At 44.4% G+C, this 21,461-nt stretch overlaps 1 protein-coding gene across 1 annotated transcript in view; it reads right to left on the bottom strand.

Moving 5' to 3' along the window:
• LOC147727230 (annexin A1-like) overlaps nucleotides 1-14,943 on the bottom strand; it is a 671,221-nt gene extending 656,278 nt beyond the window's left edge. The window contains exon 1 of the mRNA XM_086963596.1: nucleotides 14,113-14,943. Coding sequence (XP_086819722.1) covers nucleotides 14,113-14,943 — 831 coding nt within the window. The remainder of the gene's footprint in view (nucleotides 1-14,112) is intronic.
• Nucleotides 14,944-21,461: the final 6,518 nt, after the last annotated feature.

Genomic DNA, 21,461 nt, shown 5'->3' with positions numbered 1-21,461 from the left:
GTGAAACTAGGAAGCGGCACTCACCTGTTCTCCGAAGTGTGAACCACCAAAGGACTCAAACAAGGCTGTGTTCTTGCGCCAATTCTATTTAACCTCTTTATGGCGGATCTACTGAGACTGCTCGATGCCTGTAACTCCCACTCACCGAGGATAGGAGGGAAAACTCTGAGCAATTTTCTGTATGCAGACGACGTTGTGCTACTTAGCCACACTTACATTGGTCTCCAACGTCTTCTGACTGAAATGCAAAAATATACCATGGAAAACAACCTATAAATAAACGTCAGTAAGACTTGCACAATGTCAATCAACACCAACAAAAAACAACAGAAGAGAGTGTCTCTTGGTGGTTTAAAAATTGAGCCAGCTTGTGAGTACAGATATCTGGGAATCATCTTCGACAGAGAAGGCGCTTTAGCGCACCAGGAGCAGGAAATAAGAAGGAGAGGTTCACTGATCGCCTTGATGATGAAAAACCTGGCAACCCAATTGATGGGTCCGACTCTGACCCCCTTTTTTAAAGTAATCCAGGCGAATCTGCTTAACTCGATTACCTATGGCAGCGAGGCTATGCGGGGAAGAGACTCCAAAGACCTGGATAGCACACAGGTCAAAGCTACAGAACAATGTTCTCGCTCCCGCTTTACACCTCTCCGGCTCAAATAAGACTGGAGTTCGGCCTGCAAAAGTAAGATCTAGCCAGTTACGGGGCATACATCATTTGCTGGCATAAACCTAAAAGCGCCACTACAGATACATTAAATTCTATGCTATGGCAGGATATACAAAGCAGGGATGCTTCTGAGGCAAGAACTTACTTTACCTTTGGAAGCCACCAAACTCTCAGTGCTCTGGGACACATAGCTTGGGCACAGCACTTTCAAAAAAATAGTCTGGAAAAATGTTAAGTCACTCTCCTTACTGGAGTATAAGGCACTATTCTCAAAAAGATCGCATGCATGGATGACCCTCAATTCTTATAAATCGCTAACACCACAAATATATTTCAACCAGGGTTACCCGAAAGCCACAGAAATGAAGCTCTTAAAATACAGACTAGGGATTCTGCCAAGTACAGAGCACCTACCGCCATGGCTCAGGAAAGACGGAAATGAAGCCTGTATGCTATGCAATTCAAAGAATGGTGATATTCTTCACGTTATCGGCTTATGTGTAGAACTGCAACAAGCACGCCAACTGCTTCTTAAAGATCAATTCAAGCAAAAAGGGATCAGCACCGCTGCCTGAATCCGTTAAACACTAAACTAAACTGTAGATTTGTGACATTTCTCGCAACGGCCGAGCAAAGAATGCCAAGACTGCCAAAATCGGGGGATAATACCACAGACTCAGCCCGATAAGCAGACGGACAATAGTACGTAAGGATAAATTCACTGCACATGTCCATCTAGGACCAGAGGGTCACCCTTGTGAAAAGCAAAATGCTAGCTGCAAAAATAGCACATGGCTGAACAGGACGGAAACAATCCAAAACGGGGATCAGAATTGCTCACCACTCAATGTAAAAAGTGTGTTTTGATCAGTCGTATTGAGTTATCTTTGGTGTAACCAGTCATGAATTTCCAATTTTATGTTGTATTTTAATGGTTTTAAATAATGATGTTTTAAAAATTCTGTAACATGCATTGCAGTGGTTTTAATTAACTATGCATAATAAATTAAACTTAAACTTAAATCATCAGACTTCCGGCAAACATTTGTGAAGATTGCGATCCCAAACATGCAGAATTTGCAATCTTTAGAAGAATGTCTCTCGAGGAGCATCAAAATCTTCTGAAAAGGATGATTGGATTAAAAAAATTCCTCAGATTGACATTTGGCTGTAAATTTTTGCTTAAGGAGTCCTTTTTCTTTTTCTACTTTTTTTTTAAGAGGAAGGAAGTGCCCCAGTGTTTCCAACTCCTTGTTCCTGTCCATCAGACTCCCCTGCAGTGCTTTGTCAATCTCCTATTCACTTTTCATTTGGAGTTGGAGCTGGAAAGATCCTTTTTTGTCTGCTGCATCATATATCTTTGGATTTGAGGACTTTTGGATTTGAGATTTTACAAGTCAATTAGAAAATTGGTGTTGTTTGTTAGATTAGGGCATTGCTTCTACATTTTTTTGTACTTATCATTGTTTATTTTTAAAATGTATTGTAGTGGGTGGCCTGTAGTTTCAGTAGGGGCCTAGTTGTTTCTTTGTATGTAATTTTTATTTAGTTTTCTTTTATAAAGGAAACATGTTGCACAGTTCACTATATTTTCTCCAACTTTTGAAATCAATTTGCAATATCGATTTATTTCACTAGCCCAGTAGTCTGCCAATAGGCATTTCAGCCAGTAGCCCCAGAGCTTCTAACCTGCAAACTTTTTTTAGCCCTGTGGATTTTTGTTTTTGGCATTTTTGTATTAAAGCTGTGTTGTTTAGGATGCCTCCTTGGTCTGGCCAGCGTGTCAGTGTGTTTGTTCTTAATAGTGGGCCAGCATTTGCCTTGGCTGAGCTTCTCCGTGTGGCCAGAGGCCATCTTGTAAAATCGGTGTCCTTAATAGGCCTACTTGACTTCATTGTTTTGCAGGCCTCCTGCTTGCTGTTTTGAGTGACCATGTGGCTGGTGGCCACTTTGTGGTGGTGGTCGTGCTTTTGCCATAGACCCGCATATCTTCTTTCCTTTGTCCTCTTGGCATATTGCTTCCTGTTGTGGTCTGCCTGGTGGCCATTTTTTAAGGCAACCAGTGTGCACTACTTTTGCCATAGGCCTGCATTGTCTGTCATACCTTCTTTTAGTTGTGACCTGCCTGGCCATGTGGCTAGCGGCCATTTTGTGAAGGCAACCAGTGAGCTTTTGGTAAAGGTCTGAATTGTCAGTCTTCACTTTCTGGTTGTTGTGGCCTGCCTGGCTGTGTGGCTGGTGGCCCTTTTGTTAAGGCAGCCAGTGTGTTTTTGCCATGGTCCTGCATTGTCTGTCTTCCTTTTCTTGTTGTTGTAGCCTGAACATGTGGCTGGTGGCCATTTTCTGAAGGGGTAGCCAGTGTGCTTCTGCATTTGGCCTGCACGCCTTCTTTGTGGTGGCCATGGCTTCTTGCTGGTTGTTGTTTTGCAAAATTTGTATGCATTCTTTTCTTCTTTTATGTTCTATCCAGCACAAAATGTAGCACAGTTCACTATATGTTCTTATACATTTGCAATATTATTGATTTGATTTGACTCTTTATGTGGCCTAGTCTGCCAATGGATTTTCCAACCAATAGGCCCAGGCCAGAGCTACTCAGGGGTGCATGAAACAACTGCTTCTGTGGTGTCTGTTGAATTTAAACTTCATTTAGGCCATGGATGGCATTGGACTGAAATGCAAAATGTGTTTTTTTGGGGGTTTTCACTTTTTTCATGTGTGATAAATAAATGCCTGTGCTGGATGTGTGTGGTTGTTGTATAATTTGCATTGCAATTTGCAAACCTTTTTGAGCCCAGTGGATTTTCGTTTTTGGTATTGTTGTCAAGCTGTGTGGTTTAGCATGCCTCTTTTGTCTGGCCAGTGTGTGGGTGTGTTTGTAATAGTGGGCCAGCATTTGCCTTAGCTGAGCCTCTTCGTGTGGCCAGAGGCCATTTTGGAAAGTCTGTGTCCATAAAAGGCCTGCTTGAGTTCAGTGTTTTCCAGGCCTCTTGCTTGTTGTTGTGAGTGGCCATGGGGCTGGTGGCCATTTTGTGGTGTTGGTAGTAGTGTTTTTGCCATAGACCTGCATGTCTTCTTTCCTTTGTTCCTCTTGTTTTCATTGCTTCTTGTTGTGGCCTGCCTGCCCATGTGGCTGGCGGCCATTTTGTGAAGGCAGCCAATGTGCTTTTGCAATAGGACTGCACTGTCTGTCTTCCTTTTCTTGTTGTTGTGGCCTGGCTAAGTGGCTGACAGCCATTTTGTGAAGGCAGTCAGTATGTTTCTGCATTAGGCCTGCATGCATTTCTCTTTCCTTTCTTCCTCTTGGCTTATTGCTTCTATCCATTGTCATCTGCAGCTCCCTGAATGCTGAATCCCACATTATGCAAAATGTCAAACAGGGTCAGTTTATTTGTATTTTTGTTGTTGTTGTTTTTCTTCTTTCCTATCCTTCCTCAGCTCAGTGTACTGTAGAGTAAGCTGGTACACCAACTATGAAAATCCTTGTTTTTGTCAGTCTCACAAATGTTTACACTGTATTGTTATTTTTTTTAAATAACCGAGGTGATACATTTAATAATAATATTAATAAGTGTGACCACTCCCAAAGTTGTATATTATATTTGTTTGTTTGTTCTAATAGTAATTGAACCACAACAATGAATACCACCTTTCACTGATGTTCTTCTTGCTTCTTTGCTTTTAGGTGCATAAAAGAGGAGAAGGTGTCATCACCCATTGTACTGCCTGACAGAAATCCAGCTGCGCACGACGTGACATGTTGTGTGACCACAGATATCTCTTCAACTTGTGCCACTGCGTGCTGCTGACATCTGAAGAATATGGCCCCAAAGAAAAGTACCAGGTTTTCCAGTACCAAGAAAGTTGTCAGTGAGAAAAAGGAACTGCCACTTGCCAAGACAGGTGTGCAGCCCAAAATCTTTTTAGGAAAACTCAAAACTTGTACCTGCAGCAGTGTCTGGTGAGCAAGCTGGGAGCAGCACCCCCGCATCAGTGGACCCACCCCACCAACCTAGGCCCAAGCCCATGTCTGTCTCAGAGGCAGCCAGTCTAATCATGATAACGCAGCCGAACAGTGATGTTGAAATTGACTTATCATTATAGAAAAGAAGTACCCAATCAATGCAGGGAACTGAGATAAGTGGGCAATAACTGCCACAACCACCCTTAATAGTAGTTGTTCATCCCAAAGTAGGGGCAGTTCAGGAGCTAGAGCATTCTGCAGAGGAAGAAGAACAAGCCACTCTTTCAGAAGATCAATTGTCTTCCAGATCCCCAGCAAGGGAAAGGAGGTATTGTCTATCAACTTCTTCTGCAAGCCCCCCTTCTGATGATCTAGACGTCAATTGGATCCCACCACCTCAGTCTGAGAGTGAGACATGCCACGAGACGAGGCTTGGAAAAAGGAAGGTTCCAGAAAGCCTTAGAGTTATGGAGGTAGATGTAGTAGAGGTGGATTACAAGCCAGTCATCATCATAGACATTAGTCCCGCCCCAGTGGAGACCAATATTACCCCTTCTTAAATTCCTGTGAGGGATGTGGCATGGATACCACCAACACAGATCATACCACCACCATCTCCAGCTTCCATATTTCGCCGGCAGCGACGTACATCCACCACAAGTACCACCTCAGTAGAAGTAGGTACTGCAAAGTGTCAAACTTCACGCCCACCTACCAGTTCATCCGGCATTGCAAGTGACACCAGCAGCAGTGCCAGAAAGTTGACCTCACAGTTTAGGACTTGTTTTCGGTTAGCATGAAGGAGGTGAACATTGCTAAATGCTCCATGTGTGCACAAGGTGTTAGTCTGGGTTAGTTACAAACTATGGTACCGGGGGCCAAACAACCCATCTGAGAAAAAAACATGTGATCCAGTGGAAGGCACACCTTAGCAGCCAAAAAAATGTACCCATTGCTGTTGATGGGGATGAAGAAGTAGAAGATACGATAACGGTGGGAAGTGAACAAGAGGGAGACATGTTCGCTGGTACACAAAGTAACTCTGTCCCTAGTAGTGTAGTGGTACCACCCACATCCTCATCAGCAATATCGCAGTGGCACAAGAGTACGAGTCAGGCTGAGACACCAAGGGGTCCCAAGCAAGAGAGTACCCCAATGAAAAAACATGCGTTGAGCCTAACAATATCTGGTTTCAAAAAGTCACCTGCATCAGGGGCACCAGAAAAAAAAACAGCCTACCATTCTCAGCATGTTTAGGTCGGAGGGGCAGTATGAACGCAACCACCCAAGAGCACTTTTGTACAATGTGAAGCTGGCCAAAATGTTAGTGCAGGACCTCCTCGCTTTTTCTTTTGTGAAAGGAGTGTTTTTTCTTGAATTTGGGACTGCCATCTGCCCAAAATGGAGGGTTCCTAGCCGGTCCTATTTTGCCAGAGTTACTGTTCAAACACTACATCACAACATGCTGGAATTGCTTGGACACGTTTTGTAGCAGAGTGCTCACACTATTTACCTGACAACAGACATGTTGACCTGCTGACAAGCCACTGATTACTTGTGCATCACTGCACACTGGATCTCTTTTATGGAGGTTGGAGAAAACATATCTGCTGCAGGTGTTGTTGACACTGCTGAGATTTTCAATTCTACTTGGAAATATGCCACTGTAGCCATGTTTGCCATGGAGAAATCTCATACTGCTGCAAACATTTTGGAAGACTTTGACAGCAAGGTCTTCGAATGTTTGCGCCCAAGAGGGCTTAACATTGGTTTTGTTCCCAAGGATGATGGCAGTAATATAGTTAAGGCCATGCATAATGGTGGCTATTTCAGTGTTTTGTGATTGGCGCTCTGCATTAACATCATTGTTCAAGACTTTCTGAAAAAAGAAGACAGAGTCAGCAACTTACTAACCACCTGAAGAAGAATCTGCACACATTTCAGCCATTCTTTTAAAGCCTGGAAGCAGATGAGGATCATTTAGCGTGAGCATAGAATGACTGTTAAAACACTCATCCAGGAGGTGCCAACACATTGGAACTAAACTTATTCCATACTAGAACGTCAGTTTGAGCAGTACAGACCAATCAATGAGTATGTCATGCAAAGAGGGGATGGTACTGTGAAAGGCATGATCATTCAGATGGACCAATTGGGCCTAGTTAATGCCTGACAGAGATGCTACTACCTTTCGAGCGCTTCACACATGAAGTCAGCAAGCAGGACTGTACTATGGGCCAAGCTATCCCATTGTTGCACATGCTAGAGAAACAGCTGAAGGGGGTGTCTGCAGTGTACGCATGTGTGGAGGGAGGGGAAAAAAAAGAAGCATATGAATTGGTGGAGAGCTTAACCTTTCACTTATCTGAAAATACAAGGGTGCAAACAGGCATTGTGTCATCCAACCATTATATTTCTGCCACAATTCTGGATCCACGGTACAAACAGATAATGAACACAATGATTCCTTTTTTAGGTCGGGATGTTGCCAAAGTACAAAACTTGGATAGCTGCGGAATCCAGTCGCTTAGAACAAGAATGGCTGGGAATTAAAGGCCTGCTACTCTAGGCCACAACAAGTTCAACTTCTGAGCCTGAGGGCAGTGCGGCTGGTTCACAGCAGCCAAAACCCCTAACACCAAGAACAACATCAACAAGAACAGGAGCATCAGCACCACCAAAATCGGTGCAAGAATGTTTTCTGTAGAAAGGGCTTGTTAGGTCCAGTGCTGAGGCAAAGGCAAAAGAGCCCGATCGGAGCTCCCCTGAGCATTGAGCGGATGATCCAGGCCTATCTCGATGACCCAACAGAGGTCTACATTAATCAAAACCCATTGGTGTGTTGGTATGGGAAAAGGCGCCAATGGCCTGTGCTCAGCAGGCTGGATATATACTGTCTTGCTTTCCCTGTTGAAAGTTTTCCTTCTAAGAGTGTTTTCAGTGCTGCTTGGGCCATTCTGACAGTGAGAAGGACCAGTCTCTCACCCCAAAATGTGGAGCGGTTAACCATGATCAAATTTAATCAGCACTTCATACCACTGGATTACACCATGCCTGAAGTAGTACAGCAGGAAGATGATGACGGCAACTTAGGCCATGGAAGTAGTGTGTTAGAAGACCTAATTCTGGGTGAACTACCAGAGTTTGAGGACAAGCTCTACTTCCCTGACAACTAGGCTTTTGAGTGTCGACTTGTTACTTTCTTTCTTGCTTATTTACTTTCACTATTTTTGTGTGTCTCTTTCTTTCCGGATCGAATCACAACAAATCCATCACCATTGTCTTACTCTTTTATTGTCGGATTGGAGTTGCAACTGTGTACAGTCAGTGAAGAAGTAAGTTCACTCCTCTGAGTCCTGCTCCAGTCCACTTCTGAGTCCTGACTCGTCCAAAATCCTTTCCCTCAAGCCAGACATTGAATGGAGAATTGTACAAGAAATTTGTGCCTGCCTCTCCGAGTCCATCCAAAGAACCTGATTATAGCTATCCTCTTTTCCGAGCCGAGAGGGACTTTCCCTTGAGAACAGGTAAATGATGGCATGCATTGGACGCTGACTCTGAGTGATTGGTGTTTGTGTTGTTGTTGTGCATGAAATCTACTAGAATAATCTACACGCAAAAGCGTGACTCAAGTCAATGTTTCCCTTCTTGTTGCTTAATAACAAAATTGTACTACTGCAGGCCGATCCATTGAATTTTGGATTCTGAAATCTGGACTCACTCCGTACACTTCAGAGTTGGACACCATGATGACCATACTATACTTGCAGTCAATCAGTAGGATCATAGATGATTGATGGAATAACTCGGGTCATTTCATGAAGTGGCCTAAAAGGTAAACATGTCAACAACAACCATGCCAGACCTACATATATGTGTAGTGGTGGAGGCTTGTGTAGTGGTATGACTGACAGCGGTGCATTGGTTTACTTACTTAATTTTAAAAATGCTATTTTGCTGTATATGTGTGCTCAGTGCTGTCTGGCTCAGAATCTAAGCTAAGTGGAGGTTGGGTGGGCACCGCAGGCCTTCTCTGTCCTGTTGTTGTTGTAGGTTAATGCTGGAAACAGAGTAGACATGATTTCGCCATGCCACCTCAGAAAGTCTTCTTGTTGAACTACTCCTTAATTTATACATTTTAACTTTAATTTTCTCCTTGATTTTTCAATATCCCTTTTGTTTTTCCATCTACACTCGTTACAGGCAGGCCTTTACCCTGTGCTATACTGGTAAAAATGACTCACACTTACCTTACCAATCAGCATCCTCCAGGCAGGCAGTGGCGCCCAAGATTGACGGTCGGAGCGTCCATGGAAGGAAGGACAAGAAGGAATGCCGAGATGCAGCTCCCAATTGGACTGTAACTTAGTAACTTATAGTATCATCATCTTTTATTTTGATTCATTTTTCCTCTTCAATCTTTACGACTGTGTGTGTGTTGTTGTTTATTATGTTTGCTTGTATATTTGACCCCTACGGATATTTTTTACTTTCCTTTGCTGGCTTAAAACGAATCCAGGTACAACAGAACATAAAATGTATGTAATTTGGGTCCCTCAGGGGGCAGACAGGTAGGGCAATTTCATAATGATAATAATTAATATTATACTTCTCCCCTGTACTACTAGTACTACTCATCATTAACCATCAAGTCATCAACATTTTTCTCCCTTAACAGAATTCTGATGGTCGTGTGCTAAGATTGTGTTTTGTTCATGTGTAGTGTTTGTCTTTGTCAAACCTTTCCCTCAAATACCCCTTTCCAACCATTCATCAAACCCTTACACCAATAATTGATCACACACTTGCAGGGGCGGATGTGGTGAAAGCAACACTAACTCATGGCAGGGCGAGGATCTTCTTCTACTTTTCCACCCATGCCCAGTATTAGCAAGTACATTTTGTTTCCAGAGGAACATAATCCATCATAATTATAATTACCAGCATCGATTCATCATCCTTCCAGCACTAAAGGTTACTCTAGTCCACTTCATAGATCGAGTCAACTTCAGTTTGTAACTTGTACTAGGCTATCCCCGCCAACATTATGTTTTATTTTACTTTAGCATTGCTTATCATTCATCATCATGGTTTCTTGTTTGCCAGTGTTCATGTGTACTCTACTTTTACTACTTATTCTCGAGTCTCACTCAGGCGACTGACTGTCTCATTTTCTTTTTTTGTAAATGCCACTATCACTGTCAGTTTCTACTACTACTACCACCACCACCATGGTATCTTGGTAAACCAAACTATCATCACCATGCAGCCATCGCTTTGCCTAAGTAAGAATAAATGTCAATCACAGGTAAGAGAAGAGGTTTGAGGGAGACCTATTTAATTAATATGGAAATGAATTCATTACTTAACACACCCACGTCCAGTTTCAGACTGCATAGACTAGGAGCAGAGACTAACAGTTCTAGTTGGACAAGTCACAAGTGAGGGTACCGCATCTATCTGTTGGTGTGTTACACTATCGCAGATTATTATTGCAATCACAAAACTAGCTGGGGCCCTGCAGCAGCAAAGGAAACCAGGTGGATTAAAAGAGTAACCCCTCCACAAAACATTTACATTTTATGTAAAGTAAGTATAAAAAATGTATTACCCTAACAAAATAAATTATTGGAAAAACCAACACCTGACCCACCACTCCCCCCAACCCCAACCAATGTCCAAAGATTATCCACTCCAAAAGTCCATTGTCCATAAAAACCCCAACTTTTCCCCAATGCCCCACCCCCACCCAAAAAAATAAAAAAGGGACAAGGCGACGGTGTTCTAGGGATGGGCTCGCAGTCGCCAGTTAATTGCCACGACCTCCTTTACTTGCTCCTCTAGACACGCCATCCGGAGGAGCATGTAGCTCTTGGATGCTCTACAATTGCATCCAAAGGGGTGGGGCAGCAGTGTTAAATGAAGATGAAGTACAACTGGTGGCTGCTAGACCGTGGTGGAAAACCACTGGGGGGGCCTGGCTAGGGCCCGGGGCAGTGGAGGAAGCTGTGGCTGCTGCCGCCTCTTCCTCCGCAAGAGACACCAGCCGCTGATATTCTCTGCAGATGGCCTCCAGCTTCCGGCGCCGGGCCATGGCTGCTAACTCATTCCTGTGTTCTTGGGAAGGCGTAGCTATATCAAGAAAGAAATAAAAAAGACAATTGTAACCAATAGTCTAAGCAAAACTGTAGCACAAAATTAATTATACACATAGCAGCACAGTAGCACTAGCAAGCGCAGTACATTACATTTGTGGTATCCTCCCAATTTCTTGGCCTCTAACATTTGTGGGAGTTCAAGCATTACTACTACTAGGCACTATGGAGTAGACTAGTCTTTCTCTCTCTTTTTTTTTTAGCTAAATTAACCTTGTAGGCAGTTAGGCATGCCAGCTCAGTCAGGTTTCGCCCTAGACAGATACACTTGTGTCAAAAGACTACATTTATTTTATTTACTACTTTCTGCAAGTGGGGTACCTGTAGTCTATAATTACACAATTATTTTGTTCTTCTGTTATGGCCATACTCTGATACATCAATGGCAACTGCCCAATTTCACTTTCACCCTGACTACTACAACAAGGCTTAAGATATTTAATCCAAAAGATCATTGATTATATATTAGACAGTGGCAGCAGATAGGCCACCCATGGCACGCTGTCTAAGTTGAAAATGAAATAGGTAGGGACTAGGGAGTGTGCCTCGGAGTTTATTTATTTTTATTTTTTATTTAGGACGTTTTATATAGTGCTAGCCAGACCGTAAGGTATCGGAGCGCTTCACATACTTACAAAGTGGTGCAAAAGAAAGCAAACAAAGCAAAACACAATACAGTACAGTACAAAGAGACATTCAGGGTACGAATCACAGTAGGAGGAAGAAGGAGAGATCCGTTACAGGGTTTTGGCATTCCCCATCCGGGCGGGGAGCAGAATCTCTTAAGACATTCAAGGCTGATCCTATCTGATAGTTAAGGAGCGATCATGGAACAGGATTTTGAGCTGACTTTTGAATTTAGGGAAGGAAGGAATAGTTCTGATGTGGGGGGGATAGAGTTCCAAATTTTGGGCGCATTACCGGCAAAGGACCGGTCCCTAGTTTTTGTTTTCGAGTTATCAGTGAGATCAGAAGTAAGTGTTAGAGCTTCTGAAGTTCCTGTTCTGACCTGCTTTTTTAAGTTTGGACGCCAGATTCAGGTTTGCCTGTGTGAAGGTCTTTGTGCGTGAGGCAGGATGTTCTAAAGTTTGCCCGCAATTCTATTGGTATCCATTTGAGTTCTTTTAGTGCCGGAGAGATGTGGTCAAATTTCTTTATTCCAGTGACCAGTCTGGCAGCCGCTTTGAGGGTTGTTTTCAGAGGAACAAGATTAGTTTTAGGTATTCCAGAGAGGATTCCATTACCATAGTCAAGTCTTGACAGCACCAATGCTTGGGTGGCTTGTTTGAGATCATTGGGTGGGATGAAATGTTTTATTTTGCTTAGTAGCTTCAGATTAAGGAAGGCGCTCTTTGCCAAGATCTTGATATGTTTGGTCAAGTCTAGTTTGGAGTCAAGTGTGATGCCTAATGATTTGACGGAGTCCGCTAGGGTGAGGTTATCATTGAGCGCGTCTATATCTTTTAGCCATCCCATCATTTGTGGGTTCTCTTCTTTGTTCGAGATGAGGAGTAATTCAGTTTTGTCAGGATTCAACTTTAGATGGTTGCTTGACAGCCAGCGTTGAACTTCCTTTCGTTTTTCGTTGAGTCTGTGAATGTCTTTGGCGGAGGAGATTTCCAGATAGATTTGGGTATCATCCGCGTAGAGGTGCAAGGGGATGTTAGCTTTCCTGAATAGGGTGGAGAGGGGTTCCATGTAAATGTTGAGGAGTTGAGGGGAGAGCACTGATCCTTGTGGAACTCCTCTTTTGACTGGATGAAGGTCAGATTCAAAGCTTCTCATTTTGATTCTTTGGGAGCGATTATGTAGGAAAGAGGGGAAACAGTTGAGGACCACATCATCTAGTCCAGCCCTTTCTTCAAGGGCTTTGAGGAGAAGAATATGGTCAACTGTGTTGAATGCTGCCGATAGGTCGAGGAGAATGAGGAGGCAGCATTGGTCTGAGTCCAGTGATTTGTGTATGTCATCAATTATGTTGAGGATTGCAGTTTCTGTGCTGCACCCTTTCCTAAATCCTGACTGATGTGAGTCAAGGAGGTTGGTATTGTCCAAGTGCTGTGTTAGTTGTTGGAGAACACATTTTTCTAGTATTTTGGAAAGGAGAGGAAGGTTGGAGACGTGTCTGAAGTTATTTAAGTCATTTATATCAAGGCCTGTTTTTTTTAGCAATGGGGTCACTTGTCCCACTTTCAGGAAATCTTGGACGGTTCTGGTTTTTAAGGAGCTGTTAATAATCCTGCACCACAGTGGGGCTAGGGAGAGTTTCAGTTTTTTGCTGAGTGGAGCAGGAAGGGGGTCTAGGCTATGAGATGAAAGTTTAGAGGTGGAGATAAGTTTGACTATTTCCTCTTCTAGAATGGGCTGGAAGAGTGACCATGATTTAGTAATTGGTGGTGCAGAGCTACCAAGCACCCCCACCATGCTGCTATAGGGCCGGGGAGAGCAGCTGATAACCAGAGAGCGCTCGATCTTGGAGACCTTGTCATTGAAGAAGTTGGCAAAGTTGTCGCAGCGCTCTTTGGAGGCCTGTCCTAGGGAGGAATCCAGTTTGGAAGTTTCTGTCTAATAATACTGAAGAGCTCCTGGGTCTGTGTTTTGCGCTGTCGAGAGCAGAGCGGAAATACATGGATTTCTTGTTCTTTATATAGTTATTGTACTTCTTCTGGATGGTTCTGAGTTTGTCTCGTGGAAGATAGTGGGCACGCTTTTCCATTGTCTTTCTGCAGCTCTTAGTTGTCTCCTTTTTTCATTAGTGTCAGGGTCGAACTAAGATCTGGACGGAATGGCTTGGTTTGTTTCAGTGGTACAAGTTGGGCGAGAAGGTCTACTACATTAGTTTTATAGAGTGAGGTAAGTTCGGTTGTGGATAGATCTTTGTGGCTGGATAGGAGCAGCTTTAGCCTATCTTTCATGACTTCTCTGGGAATCTGTGAGAGATTTCTGGACCATTTGGGGGGATCTTGCACAGGAGGCAGGGATAAGACTCTTTGGTTGATGTGGAATAAGATCATGTGATGATCGGACCAGTCTACTGGGAGGATGTTGTTGATTGTAATTGTGTCTTGTTGGGCAATGATGGCATCTAAGGTCGCTCCTTTGTTGTGAGTTTCTTCGGAGCAATGTTGGGAAAGGTTATTGTCACGGAGGAGAGTATTGAGTGATTGGATTAGTGTGTTGTTGGACTCATTCCAACGTAGGTTGAGATAACCCAGAATTATGTGGTTAGTGTCTTTGAGTGAGCAATGGGCATTCAGGTCAGAAAGATGTTTACCAAAAGTAGAGGTGCTTCCGGGTGGGTGGTAAAAAAGGTGACCTACTAACGGGCTGTTGTCCGTAAGCTTAATGGTGACAGATAAACATTCAAAGGAGCTATATTTGCACGGGTCCATTACAGTAATGACAATATCATCTTTATGGATGATGGCTACACCTCCTCCGCGTTGGTCTATCCTATCCTTATTGATGAGTTTGAAACCAGGGGGCACTAACATGCCAAAGCAAGGTGGGGAGCACTCCTTTAGCCAAGTCTCTGTGATGAACGCAATGTCTACGTCCTGAGAGAGGATGGCTTCAGCAAGTTCCGTTGCATGCTTAGGGGCAGATCTACAGTTAATGAGCATGCAGTTGGTAGATATATTATTTTTGATCGACTGCTTTTCTAAAGGGACCCTCGGTATGAAGGTGAGGGCGGGCGGAGGTCTGGTGAGCATCACAGGTGTGAAGTCTGTTCCGAAGCCCGTGATCACTTGGATCTTGCCGTTGGTGGCAATTGAGGGATGGGAAACATAGGTGGAGGCTAGGTCTATAGCTTCTTCATCCGACATTGCTGCTGTAGATCTGAGAGGCCTATTTGATTGGATCTCCACATCTTTACTGGTCTCTGTCTGAGCTTCAGATGCAGGGGCTTTAACTTTTGAGGGAAATTGTAGTGGGAACCCCACGTCAGTTCTAGGGGACCTTGGCGGTCGGTTCTCGGGGGTTGGTGAGTTCCCAGAACAGGAATTAAGAGGAAAAGAGTCAGTCGGACCGGAGCCCTTATGTTGGACATACTGGGGCTTACAAGTCTTATCTTGGTGGTAAAGGATGTCATCCAGGCCACTGAATATCATTTCTAGCTGACTTTCTAGTAAGGCCAGCCGGTGCGCCATATTTTCCAGGGCTGGTGACGAGCAGTTTTAGGTAGGGGCATCTCTAGGAATTGGGGGGCCAGGTCCCAATTAGAGGATTAGTGCTGGTAAGGACAACCTGGCTGTCATTATTAGAAGCCCTCGGTAGGGGGTTAGGTCTTGGGCTCTTCCTCTGTGGTTCGGCTAGAGTGATGTGGGGGTCAGTATACCAGGACCTAGGGAGGGTGTTATGTTGTTGGAGCGGGTAAGATTGCTGGGGGTTGATCTTCTCTGATAGGCTGATGGGGGTCAGTGGGCTGAGCTCGTGGGATGCTGGAGTGATGAAGAGGAGGATAAGATATCGGTCATCTTTAGAGAACTGAAGGTTATGGTTCGCAGGGACAGCGTAATGAGGGGAATTTCTGAGGAGGGGACTGGGGGATCTCGTCGAGGGGAAGAAGATATTTCCAACACCTGCAGGGGCAGGTTGATCGGAGCATTGGGATGGGGTGAGCAGGATGCCGTGACTGAAGGAGTGCTGAGCAAAGGGTGGGGAAAAGGGAGTCGAAGGCCTCTAGGTTCTCATTATTGGCATATATCAAAACTGTGCCATTTGAGTAAATGGTCACTGATGTATTCCCTTTTCTATTTGCTTGGTTGGGGAGGGAGGTTGTCAGTTTGCAGCTGTGTGAGGTGGTTGTCATTTTAGATATGTGAAGTTGCATTCTCAATACGGTGTTCCAGCTTTCCGGACTGTCTGTGTGGAAGATGAGATCCATCTTAATCTGTCCTTTGGCTGAGCAGTGGTATGTCTCAACAAATAGAGTTTCTGGGTGTTGTCTGATTAGATTGTGTTTGTGGTTTCGTCTCGCTTTCGCAGAGAGGTTAGGAGGGAAGCTAATTGCGAAGGTGTTCATCCCATGAGGTTTCATGTGGGTCAAGGTAGGAGGTTTGACGGAGGATGGCGTGCCTGGTGGCATTATTGTGGGTTGTGGAAGGACGGGATGAGCTGAACGTGGGGGCTAGAGGGTTTTCCCTGCTATGGGAGGCGTGATTGAGGAGGCAATGATTAGACTAAGTGTTAGGTTGCAGGTGGGAGACAGTGTCGTGAAGAAGGTAGGAGGGGACAGGGAGTAGGCTGGGGTATGGGAGTGAATTTTGCAGGGGGGTGAAGGCGACAAGAAGCAGGTAGATACCTTAGAATGGCCCCCGAGATGCTAGCACCGTTGGAGTAGGTGGAGGGTTGTCCCTATTGGTTACCATCATACTTGAGCTTTCTCATGAGCACGTTACCTGGGGGTGGGGGGAGCTATCAGCTATGGATTAGTCAAAAAAAGGTTGAGCGGGGGACAGGAGCAGCTTCGAGTGGCATCCAGCAATCGTTCAGGTCCCAGCGGTGCCCATTTTGAAACCAGGTGTAGACAGTCAAGCTGGACCCGAGAAGGAATCCAGAACTTTGTGACTCAGTTTATCGGGTAGATCAGCGCACTTCATATAGGGGCATGTGAGGATGGGCCACGCCCCAGCTTGCGCAGGAGCAGCCTCTAGATCCTTCAGCGTCCTAGGAGGTGGCCATCTTAGAGGCAGGGTTTACCTATCAGTCCAAACCTAGCTTCATACAGTGAATACATAATTAAGCCTGGGGGACCCACCGTGAGTAGCAGGTGGCGGGCCTTTCCTCAGCCCGCTGCAGGATCTAGTAATGTTGGAGGGCAGCCAGTCCATCTTCCCTATGTCATTTTTTGTCCTGAGTGGCGGCCATCTTGGGGTCAGGCACCGTTGATCGGGCCGATCTCAGCTCGATAAAATGATGTTTTAAATTGGCACCGTTGATCGGGCCAATCTCAGCTCGATAAAATTATGTTTTAAATTGGGCCTGAGGAGCCCACCATGTAGAGCGGAGGGGGGTAGTCTTGCCGCAGCCTGCTGTGCAAACCGGTAAGATGGGGGCAGCCCCTACGATCTTCTCCTCGATCCTTGCATGACCTGGGGGGTGGCCATCTTAGGGCCAGGCGTCGCCAGATCGAGTCAATCGAAATATCCCCTGCTATAAAGGTGAAGTAAATTGACCTGTCTCACCATATAGTGCGGATGCGGGAGGGGCACCTTACCCCTGCATGTTGTGCCCTCAGGTGTGCAGGGAGGCAGCCAAGCCGATCTTCACATCGGCGGCAAAGGACGCTGTTTCACTGGTCTCCGGTAGGAGCCCTGGGAGTCTCCTCAGCCACTCTGGTCTTCACTGCTGCACCAGACTCTTCTGCAGCGGAGCGGCGTTCGGACCTACGACAGGTCCATGCTGCGTTGTTCGGGTGGCGTGAAGTCGGCCCGACCAGCCTGGGAGGCACAGAAGCAACTCCCTTTCCCGGGCAGACCAGACAACAGGAGACGAGGAGGTCCGCTATGAGTGCCCCAGCGCGGTCAGTCCTGAACAGGGGGTAGATGGCTTGAGGCGGGGTGAACGGGGAGGACGGGCTGGGTGGGATTTACACAAAAGTGATCCCAAACCTCGAGAGCCATTTTCCCGATGCACAGGATGGTAGGTGGGTATGGGTACCTACATAAACAATATATATGCTGTGCTGAGTCAAGGGAGTATTCTGAAATACAGCCTTGAATCAAACACCTTGAAAAAAACCAGCCCTTGTTTCTCTTACCAGCGATTTTTCCATTTATCATTGCTTTGGTCTTCTAGCATTATATTTTTTTAATTTGAATCTCTTTTTCTATTCTCCTTGGCCTTCCTACTCTGCCATGGTTTATTTTTTTTTTACATTGTCTTCATCCAGTAACAGGCTCGACCTATGCCATGATGATTATACCATCCAGGCATCCATCCATTTAAAGTAAACATGGCTATCATTACTCTTAAATAATCTCTCAACAAACATTTCACCAACAACAAACATTTGTAATTTATTTTTTAACCACCACCCATGCGTCCTTCCTTGCTTGCCTTTGAGTTTGACCCAGGAAACCCCCCCCCAGAGGATTCTTGCTATCACCCATACAGTTTCACCCAGTCAGGCAGGCAGCCTTTCTTTCACCTTCCACCTATCTTTCAACCATGAATGCAACCGATTCCTATCAGCCACCTATGCATCCCACACATCCTTTTCTGCCCGTCATATATATAATATTACATGTCGCCTGCCCTTCCTCCTTCCTTCCTTATTTTTTCCCTTTTCGTTCAACCCATCCATACATAACATTTCCCCCAGAGTACCATTCATGTATTTCTTTTTTGTAAATTATATGATGAAATGAGGAAAACTGTTTTATTGCCTTTATTAAGAGAACTAGGACTCCGTCATTGTCGTGTGGCGATGATCAGTATTCAAGCCCTAGACAATTATGTATCTGTAGCAACAACAACTTTGTTTTTAACAAATGTAATGATTATTAGGAAACGTAGGGACATTTAACTTGCACTTTATAAATGTAATTGTTTTCGCCCTTTGTATTCGTTTTTATGAATATAATGAACTTGTGTATTATTATATAAACATGTATTTATGATATTTTATCTGTACTTTTATGATTGCACCGAAACAATCGAATAAAGATATTTTGAATTGAATTGAACAGTACAGTATAGTACACCCTTGCAGCGACTGTGTAATTATATATAATCTAAGCACAATTTACTAGCGTCCGCCCTGCTGCTGTCTCATGTACCCCTGTAGAAGCTGTTGCATCTGCTCCCTCCTGGCTGGCGTTACCGGCCCCGGCATTGGTGGTCGGTATACTTAGAAAAATAATTACACATTTTTTTAGATGGCATAAAAGCCTACCCCTATTTCTTTTTTTCATTAGCAAGATTGAGAAAATACAATACATACATACATATACCATATACATCACTACACATCATTTACTAGATTAGAGTAGACAGTAGTATGTCCTATCCTATCAAAAATAGTAAAATATTAAAATATCTGGTTGGGCATTTTGTTGGTGGCATTTGTTAAAAAAGCCTCTCAAAATTAGGAAGAGGACAACCCAAAGGACTGGACTCAGTGGCTAGAGCTATTGGTGAATTTGAGTTTTAAAACTTAACACCTTCGCTGCTAGGTGTTTTCCCCTCCTGTGCTGAAGAATGCAGGATGCCAGTGTTTCATGACGAGCTCAGCTCGTCATCAGCACAGCTCAACCGTGCATCATGACGAGCTGAGCTCGTCATGAGCATGGAAAGGGTTATAAAAAAAATGAAGAGTGACGAACTGGGCAAGCTACAGACACACTATTAGTAGTAGAGAGTCAGAGGCAGTTAGATTGATGTACACAAAAAAAACAGACACTAGAAAAATATATAATATATATATATATATAACTAAGTAGGTAGGTAATGCAAGGATTACAAGAATTTAGAAACAGATAGATTGAAGAAGATTTGGTAAAAAAAGAATTAGGAAACGGAAATATTAGTTTGGAAAAAATATTGAGCATTAAAAGTTGGGGAAATATAATTATTAATATTAACAACAGGAGGACGTACTGGGGCCAGCAGCAGAACCCTCAGTAGAGGAGTGATCCTGGCCCTGGGAGGCATCTCCGTGTCCCGCCACAGACGATCCTGTCGTCTTCTTGCCCCTGGATGCTGATCAAGTAAGATATAAAAAAGAGACAAAAATAGTTTGGTGTGAAGCAAATAAAAAAATGCTCTAAAAACATTTTTGGACCAGAAACAACAATTGCAATAAAATTGACCTATCTAGTCTGATCGACTAGTAGTAGTATCGTGGACCGTCTAGCTATTATTTATCCAGTTATCTAGTTATTATCTAGTTATTATTATCCAGTGTTCCGTTACAATTCCGGAATCCTAAACCTGTAAGTATCCCTAGTCTAGCCCACCTATTCCAGAGACATTGGAAATAAATAAATCAACCCACTTTGACGAGCCAATTGTTCACCAAGTCTGCATTTCCATTCGATTCCGTCCTCAAAAATGCATAGAGGGAAGCATGCATATTGCATACACCAAATTGTTGGTTGGTTGCTGCTGATGTGCTGATGAGTTGCTATATTACTCAGTCACTAGAAAACTACAAACGGTTCAACTAAGGACTAACCCTGGGTGTAGTGGGTGTACCGAGGCTATGCGGAGACCCACAGATGTTAAAACAATCTCCGCACACTCTGCGTAGCTCCACTATGAGCCACCCACCCTATTAACAATAGTTATCGGAAGCTTAAAACACAATTTAAACTATTAAAAAAGGCCTAACCTGAGCTGCGGCAGCGTCCCCCGGCTCCCCTCTTCCTCCAGCAGGACTTCCTAATGACAACTGCACATGCGCGGGTGCTCGCACATGTGCATTTCTCATGAGATATGTGCATGCGCAAGCACTCGTGCATGCGTAGTGGTCATTAAGGAGTCGAGCTGGAGGAAGAGGGCAGCCCGGGGATGCCGCTGCAGCCCATGTAAGGCATTTTTAATAGTTTAAATTGTGTTTTAAGCTTCTATAACTATTGTTAATAGGGTGAGTGGGAGGCAGGGGCTGGTGTCAACTCTGCTCTGCCACGGAGTGTGTGGGGTGCTGCCTACTCGCCTATTCGAGAAGCGTGGAGTAGGCAACACTCCCCAAACTCCATGGGTGGAGCAGAGCTCTCCACCCACACTTGCTAAGTACTGAAGTCAGCAGCATGTGACGTGACAGAGGACGAGTCACACGGAAGTAAAAAAAAATACCAACTAATGCTAAGTACCTATCCACCACTATCTTAGTGACAGGACAAAGGACTGGAGTCTCTCTAGCATTACCTAACTTAAGTTCTCTAACCTCTCTTACATAATCAACCCAAGCGAGCGCAAAGTTACAAACAAGTAAGATTAGTAGCGCCGAGTACCTGTCAAGTGTCAAGAAGTAACAATCAACTTACCTGCATGTAAGCAGCAGCATTCTTGCTATTTGGGAAAATATTTATATTCACAATAACACAGAACAGAACACACAATACTACTATAATTAGCTACTCACCAAGCCCCATGACCTCAACACCTAGCAGGTCCAGCAGGTCCTGCTACCGGTCCAAGATGTCTGACTAACGGTGATGCAGCTGGTCATGGGTGCGCCCGTCCCCAGAGCAGTGAAACCCTTGTCCACTGGCAGTGACACTCCTGGGTAGCGTAGGACTGCCGCCTGCTGCCAAGGTTAAGGGGAGGTGGCGATGTACAAAAAAAGAAGGGCAGCCACCTCCACCTCGGAGAAAAGGGCCCAGGGATGCCCCCCTTCCAGGCACCATCTGCCACAAGAAAGGTGGCTTTTGGTTGCAGGCGCAGCAGTGCCTTGACCTTCCCCTTCTGACTACTAGAGATAGTAGCAGCATTAGCCATTATTCTGGGTGGGCGAGGGGCAGAAAGAAAAATGTAGGAGTAAAAAATAAAGTCAGTAGAAGAAGTAGGAAAGTAAAAAAGAACAGTACAAAAAATGCAGTAAATGTAGAAAGAAAATGAAAAATATGCACATTGGGAGAGAGAGGGATAGATAATAAATAAAAAAAGATCAGAAAAACAGTGTAAAAAACAAAGGATTGAAAAGATTAGAGAGCTTTGAAAA

This window comes from Lissotriton vulgaris, chromosome 3_1, assembly GCF_964263255.1.
Source record: "Lissotriton vulgaris chromosome 3_1, aLisVul1.2, whole genome shotgun sequence".
In the NCBI taxonomy this organism is placed as follows: Eukaryota; Metazoa; Chordata; class Amphibia; order Caudata; family Salamandridae; genus Lissotriton; species Lissotriton vulgaris.
This window is presented reverse-complemented; position numbering and strand designations above follow the sequence as displayed.